The sequence below is a fragment of the Kogia breviceps genome, chromosome 9, assembly GCF_026419965.1.
Source record: "Kogia breviceps isolate mKogBre1 chromosome 9, mKogBre1 haplotype 1, whole genome shotgun sequence".
NCBI lineage: Eukaryota > Metazoa > Chordata > Mammalia > Artiodactyla > Physeteridae > Kogia > Kogia breviceps.
Window position 1 is genome coordinate 12,554,260 of NC_081318.1, and position 7,462 is coordinate 12,561,721.

Consider the following 7,462-nt stretch of genomic DNA (forward strand, 5'->3'; position numbering starts at 1 on the left):
GAGGCAGGATGACAACACACGAGGCACGTGGTCAGAACAGAAACCACCTGTCTTATTCAAAATACAATTTTAAAAAGCTGGAACAACGGTTCTCATAGGCTGCAGATCAACAACGACTTTCAATGCTCTCTAACTGAACTACGTTCAAGCAGCACATGTTTTTAAAAGTAATTACTCCCATTATATATGGAAGCACACTAGAGAAGTTTCGTTTTGCTTTAGTGAACATTATTTACCCAAGTAAAATCTGTCCCCAACCCTCATGTCAAATAAGTACACCAAGGTGTGTGGGCTCAAAGGACTTTTGCCTCTGCAGGCAAAAGCCTAAAGAAATTTGATCACTATGGCTTATAGTAACACATCCCAACAGTAATACGAAAAAGTGATTACCTGCACTACAGGTCTTCGAAACATGGCTTCTGTTTCCTTTTCTTACAATCTAACCTTTAACCTTTTCCTGAAGAAAAAAAGAGATCAATTAAGTCCTACAGCAAGAACATGAATTCACTGAGTCCTAAGTGCCTAACTGCATCCACGACTTTTACGCAACTCACCTTTCGACCGTATCGCATCAACAGCCCTGCACAGAGGACGGGAAGGACTCCCTCCTGCTCCCAGAAAGCCCCTCTCACACCTTCATGTCTCTCTGATCCCCCTTAACTTCCTCTTCCTCCAACCCACCAAAAAATCCTGATTCTATCCCCATTTCCGTTCCACTGTCTTCTCAAATTTTATTAAAATGCAAGTTGCCTTCGGGCAGGGACTTCTGTCGGACTTACTCACTGTTACACCCAATACCCCTAAAACAGTTCCTAAGACATAGTAAGGGCTCAATAAATATTAAAATGTTAGCATGGGTCTTCAATCTGAAACGTGTGGCCGCAAAAACTACCGCGTCCAGCCCCTTCACCAAAGACCAAGGAGATCCCTGGCCTTCGCCGCCTCACCGCCCAGATGTGCGGGCGCCCCTTCTCCAAGATGACGCTCCCAACCAACAACGTAAAGGAATTGAGAGGGACGACGAAACCACGGAGTCCTCTGCGCGAGAGAGAAGACAAGGTCCACACACCGACACAGTACCGCCTCCAGGACCCAAGCGGACCCTCACACCCCTTTCTCCCTCCCTCACCTGACGCTCAAGGTCCGACAGCCTCCAAGCTGGAACTCATTTCCGGTTACTGCCCAGACGCAAGGCGCGCGAGAAGGAGGAAACGGAAATTCCGCTGCGTGCGTCGTAGAAATGAGGCCGGCCGGCGCCGTGGGAACCACGCCCCCTTAACGCGGTAGTTCTGAGAGCTTCCTTCTGGGCGGGAGCGAATGAGTCAACGCCGCCAAGTGGTTCAGTTAACCTATTTGCAAGTTTCTAGCGAAATGAAATTACTATTTGAAGAGGTTCCCGGTCCGGCCCGGGACTCGGTAAGGTGGACCAAACAAAGATAGCTGCGCCTCTGGAAAAAACTAGAAAGGTTCAGGCCTCCAAAAGCAAAAAGAGGGCTTCCCTGGTGGCGCAGTGGTTGAGAGTCCGCCTGCCGATGCAGGAGACACGGGTTCGTGCCCTGGTCCGGGAGGATCCCACATGCCGCGGAGCAACTAAGCCTGTGAGCCATGGCCGCTAGGCCTGCGCGTCCGGAGCCTGTGCTCCGCAACGGGAGAGGCCACAACAGTGAGAGGCCCGCATACCGCAAAAAAAAAAAAAGAACAACAAAAACAAACAAAAAACGGAAAAAGTAGTAGAGAAAGCGCCGAAAGCGCAAAATTTAAGGGTCACCAAAAAAATGGGAATCAAAATAAGTAGTAATGCAATGTTTTCAAAAGTCAGAATTAAGGCAAAAAATTCGTGAATAAAATATGAAAATATTTATTAAATGCAGTATCTGAGCCAGATAGGATCCTAAGGCACCAGGAAAAACGTGTGCCCCTATACACACGTTTTTATGTATTTTAAAAAAACTTTCCGGGCTTCTCTGGTGGCGCAGAGGTTGAGAGTCCGCCTGCCGATGTAGGGGACGCGGGTCTGTGCCCCGGTCCGGGAAGATCCCACATGCCGCGGAGCGGCTGGGCCCGTGAGCCATGGCCGCTGAGCCTGCGCGTCCGGAGCCTGTGCTCCGCGACGGGAGAGGCCACAACAGTGAGAGGCCCGCGTACCGCAAAAAAACAAAAACAAAAACAAAAAACTTTCCAAGAACATTAAAGTACTTGAAGAAATATTGAACATCTGAAAATTAGGTGTATTGAAACTAACAACGTTGCTTTAAGTTTAAATATTTTGTTTTTATCAAGATAATTTTACCTTCCTGGCTTTAATGGAAGTAAACTGATAGTATTTTCAAAATCTACTTCTTTGCTTACTTTATTTCTAATTGCAAGAGTTGCTGTGCCTGATCATTTTTCCTGAGGAAGTGGCATTAACTTCAGCTTACTGATCTTGCCTTTATTTAGAATTCTGATTTTTGTTCATTGTGGATTTTTCATTAATTTTAATATTTTAAAAATATTGCATTAAAGTAGCATTAATCTTGAATGCTGGGTTTCTTGGCCCCCCTTAAATTTTGTCTCATTTCCCCCAATCCTTGCCTTGGTAAGGAAGAGGGGAATGGAGGCCCATAGACTGCAGAATACAGGCCAGGGGGAGCCTCCCCAGGCCTGTCCATCACCTGGTCCTGGCACTGTCCAGCTTCTAGAAAAGGTATGCTCCACATCGTTCTAATAAGCAAATCTCCTCCTCAGGACCCCCTACTTAAAACCTTTCAATGGCCCATTCTTGCCCTAAAGGGAAAAAACACGAACTGCTTCATGTGGTTTCCAACACATACCCCAACCCACTCTTAATTAAGAGTATGACTTACTAGTTGGTATACTTCTTGATGCTTATCTCTGTTTTACTTCCACCTTTAAGATGTTTAGTCCTGGAAACATACCAAGTTATGCTGCCTTCAGGCCTTGCACAGGCATTAATCATCCCACACTCCACTGTGTTACTACTGTAACATACCCTCTGATGATTTCCTATTTAAAAATCCTATTTCCACTTGAGCTGTTGAGTCAAGTGAAAAACCAAATTCACCCTTTCCTTCAAAGCCAGTTTCCCCCTTCTAAGTTCCTTGTTTGTTTTAATGGTACCAAGATTCTCCCAGACTTGAACTTTGGAATCATCTTTGACACTTCTCACTGATCACCTACATCTGTTTATCCATATCCAATCACTTGGCCCTAAAAGTTCTATCTTCACTAGGCCACAGATCTCTCCATCTTTCTTTCTGTTCACAAACACTTTGGGGTAAGGAGTGTGGAAAAGTTTGTTTAAAAAAAAGAAAAGCAGAAAGCACCATGCAAATTGAAAATAAACACACATTTGGCAAACTTTTATAACCTTATGAATAACATCTCAGTGGAGAATCTGGGCTAATCTGAATTCTCTCTCAGACAGGAGTTACCAATACACATTCTCCTTAGACTGTTGGCTGGAGAAAGTTGCAAGTGCTGTTTTCTTTGACAAAGAAAAGCATATTAAGATATATAATGTCATGAAAGAACAGAGTTAAAACATTTTCTTCTGTCATCAAATAGATCCTCCTTGGGCTTCCCTGGTGGCGCAGTGGTTGAGAATCCGCCTGCCGATGCAGGGGACACGTGTTCGTGCCCCGGTCCAGGAAGATCCCACATGCCGCAGAGCGGCTGGACCTGTGAGCCATGGCCGCTGAGCCTGCGCATCCAGAGCCTGTGCTCTGCAACAGGAGAGGCCACAACAGTGAGAAGCCCAGGTACCACCAAAAAAAAAAAAAAAAAAGATCCTCCTTCACAATATGACAAATACTTCAGCGTTGCTTTACTCTGTCTTCAGCATCAGAAATGTCCTTTCCACATACTTTCAAAATTCTCTACTCAAATTGTCTTTCCTTTGTTCTCCCATTTCACTTTCTTTACACACTCAGTCTATCTTGTATTAGAATTTAAATGCCTGTGAAGGTGCCTCCTCTTCCCCATTGATTGGGAGCTCTTAGAGAATAGGGACCTTGTTGTGAATATCCAGTTGCCAATTAAGCTTTAAACAAGAACAGGCCACAGGCCAGAACAGAGAAATAGAACCTAGAAGGATAATCAAATAGGCCTGAAATTAGAAATTAAAAAAAATAATAATCTAGAAGAGTAGCTGAAATGTAGTTTTTAATTAAACATACCACTTTTACAAGAATCTACAATTTGCATTTTGGTGAGGAATTCCTGAAACCTCTTCATGGTGTGCATATACCTGCACACGCTCTAACATGATCATAAACTTTCTGTAGTTCATCCATGGACCCAGAAAGTACCTTCCCAATGCTGAGAAGTGGTGAAAGCATCATGGCTTTAATCAGTTACAATTACCCCTGGCAACAGTGGAATAATTCAGGGCTTTCATCCTTTACAAAGCTAGCTGAGAAAGAGACATGTCTATTATATATGCCGAAGTCTACAAAGTTATTTTCGGCCTTGCCTTTTTTTTTCCTTATGATAACAGATCATTTTTAATTCTAGCACATGCAGCTATTACAAGGGTGCCCATTATAAACTTCATGGAACTGTTGTACACATTCAATAAAGTGACAACTGCGCGATAACACTTAGTATCTCAAAATCAGGAACATACATTGGAATTGTTTCAACACAATCCACAGAATTAAAAACAAAATCAGAAGTCATCCACAGTTATACTAATTGTCAATTAAAAGTTTTATCACTTACTACTTGATATAACAGTCAATATCTAGTAGGGGATATCGGAGTGATGTCAGATCCTCATCCTGTTGTACTCTGTTGGGAAGGTTTCTTGAGTAGCTATGTGACTGGCCAAAGGTGGGTACAACTAGGACCAGAACAGCATGTCAGGTTCTACCACAGTTTCTGTAGTTTTCACTTTTTTTCCTTTGTCAGTGAAAAGTGAACAGTAAGAATTAAATACTTATCTTTACATATACACAAGGTACGCTGTGAAAACATATTTGCTAAAAATATGGAACGCGTCACCAATTTGCATGTCATCCTTGCACAGGGGCCATGCTAATCTTCTCTGTACTGCTCCAGTTTTAGTATATGTGCTGCCAAAGCGAGCACTGGCCTTGCCTTTTTTCCCCCCTAAATTAAAAAAAGTCTCAGCTATAGGCATCAAGTGGTAGAGACCAGGGTTGGCAATGCTTTCTCACGGATAGGAAGCTTTGGACAATTTCAGTGCTGTAGAAGAACATTTTTTAGATATTTTAATCAAGTTTTCACTTTGCTTTTAAATCAGTTTTTCCTCAAGCCTCATAACTATTGGAAAATTACAGCACTTATTACTTAAACTGATTACTATCATGTTTTACATTGATTCAAAATCAATTTTAGCAATACTCCATAGTTACTATGGCTATTTTTTTGTTAAATTTTTTTTGAATTTTTGAATTTTATTTTATTTTTTTACACAGCAGGTTCTTATTAGTTATCCATTTTATACACATCAGTGTATACATGTCAATCTCAATCTCCCACTTCATCCCACCACCACCACCATCCCCGCCATTTTCCCCCTTTGGTGTCCATGTTTGTTCTCTACATCTCTGTCTATTTCTGCCCTACAGACCAGTTCATCTGTACCATTTTTCTAGGTTCCACATATACGCATTAATATACAACATTTGTTTTTCTCTTTCTGACTTACTTCACTCTGTATGACAGTCTCTAGATCCATCTAGGTCTCTACAAATGACCCAGTTTCATTCCTTTTTGTGGCTGAGTAATATTCCATCGTATATATGTACCACACTTTCTTTATCCATTCGTCTGTCGATGGGCATTTAGGTTGCTTCCATATCCTGGCTATTGTAAATAGAGCTGCAATGAACATTGGGGTGCATGTGTCTTTTTGAATTGTGGTTTTCTCAGGGTCTATGCCCAGCAGTGGGATTGCTGGTTCGTATGATAGTTCTATTTGTAGTTTTTTAAGGAACCTCCATACTATTCTCCATAGTGGCTGTATCAATTTACATTCCCACCAACAGTGCAAGAGGGTTCCCTTTTCTCCACACTCTCTCCAGCATTTGTTGTTTGTAGATTTTCTGATGATGCCCATTCTGACTGGTGTGAGGTGATGCCTCATTGTAGTTTTGATTTGCATTTTGTTATAAATTTTTTTAAAAAAATCAACCTGACAGTTTTTATGCAATTCAAGATTGAGAGTATGGTTCATACAGAGATTTTTAAGATACCTAACTGTTCAGGCTGAAATGTTGACATTTATCTTTCAGTGTTCATCTTTCTACAGCTTTAGATAAATAGCTTCTATAAATTGGCAGGTGTGTTAGAGCTTAGTAAAGCACAGTAGTATTTCTTTACAAGATTTCTTTAACTCAAGATTGTCTGTTGGCACCTTAACGTCAGTGTTCATGTTTAAGAAACAGAACTTCATGACTGAGGATGGAGTTTCTCACCGAGGCCAGGGGTCAACTTCCAACTGAAATGAAAGGGATTAAATCCTGAACCCATTGAGGATCCAGTCCCTCTCACATTCAGTGTCTGTGCAGCTGCCTGCTCTTTTGCTGACTTCCTGCTACCGTGGAGCCCAGCAGAGAGAAATGGAGAGAAACCAACAGTCTGGCATCGGGTCATTCAGGTGCTAGAACAATCTTTGAGGAACGTGGTAGAGAAGGGGTGGTAGGCCCTAATAGTAATTGTCAATGCCTGAGAAGAAAAGTGCAACCACAGAATTCTGGGCTATACATTGCATACTCTTTTTTTTTGTTCCCCCCCAAAAAAGAACAACTTTATTTACAGTTGAAAACTTAAACACAAAATCTTGGCTTCTGAGTCTGTGATACTTCCAAGGTCTTTTGATCAAATGGGGCAGCAGCAGGCAGGGAAGCAACCACAGGGGCCAATCCAGCTTATCTTACTCAAGAGCATCACCGTGAGCAAGGCAAGGCCTGCCATGGCAGATGTGGAGGGTCTGATTCAGTCTTCCTCTGGACTACATCTCTCCACGCTGTGAGATCACCACAGGCAGCGTGGGCTTATTGTTGGGGCCTGTGGGAACATTCTCAATCTTTCTCATCACCAGAAGTCCATCAGTGATTTTTCCAAACCCCACGTGCTTCCCATCTAGCCAATCACACTTAGAGCAGGTGATGAAAAACTGGCAGCCATTGGTACTGGGACCACTGTTTGCCATGGAAAGCAAGCCTGGAGCTGAGTGTCTAAGCTTACAATTTTCATCTGCAAATGGCCCCCAGTAGATACTGGCGACTCCAGTACCATCTCCATTAACAAAATCTCCACCCTGAATCATGAAATCTTTTATGACCCCGTGGAAGGTGCTCCCTTTGTATCCTATTGGAACCCCATCTTTTCTAAAATTCTCGGCCGTCTTAGGCACAATGTCTGCAAAGAGCTCGATCTTCATGCAGCCAGCTTCCTCTTGGTCTCTCCCACTTCCTCCTCCATAGCCTACGCT

At 42.7% G+C, this 7,462-nt stretch overlaps 1 protein-coding gene, 1 non-coding gene and 1 pseudogene across 8 annotated transcripts in view; all 3 read right to left on the reverse strand.

Moving 5' to 3' along the window:
* The window catches only part of SSBP1 (single stranded DNA binding protein 1), a 68,294-nt gene extending 67,088 nt beyond the window's left edge, over nucleotides 1-1,206 (reverse strand). For 6 of the 7 annotated variants that reach the window (XR_010842049.1, XM_067041972.1, XM_067041971.1 and 3 more), the window contains exons 1-2: nucleotides 1,130-1,206; nucleotides 391-457 (exon numbers count right to left, since the gene is read on the reverse strand). Coding sequence is in view for 6 of the 7 variants with exons in the window: in XM_067041972.1 (XP_066898073.1) it covers nucleotides 391-414 (24 nt within the window). In the remaining variant the exon portion in view is untranslated. Of the gene's footprint in view, nucleotides 1-390; nucleotides 458-554 lie in introns of all 7 variants that reach the window. The other variant, XM_067041968.1, reaches the window with a different exon arrangement.
* A 3,778-nt stretch (nucleotides 1,207-4,984) lies between these two features.
* On the reverse strand, nucleotides 4,985-5,091 carry LOC131763126 (U6 spliceosomal RNA). The gene has a single exon (XR_009337526.1). It is a non-coding gene; the product is annotated as a U6 spliceosomal RNA (small nuclear RNA).
* Nucleotides 5,092-6,763: 1,672 nt separating this feature from the next.
* LOC131762982 (peptidyl-prolyl cis-trans isomerase H pseudogene) lies at nucleotides 6,764-7,411 on the reverse strand (annotated as a pseudogene).
* Nucleotides 7,412-7,462: the final 51 nt, after the last annotated feature.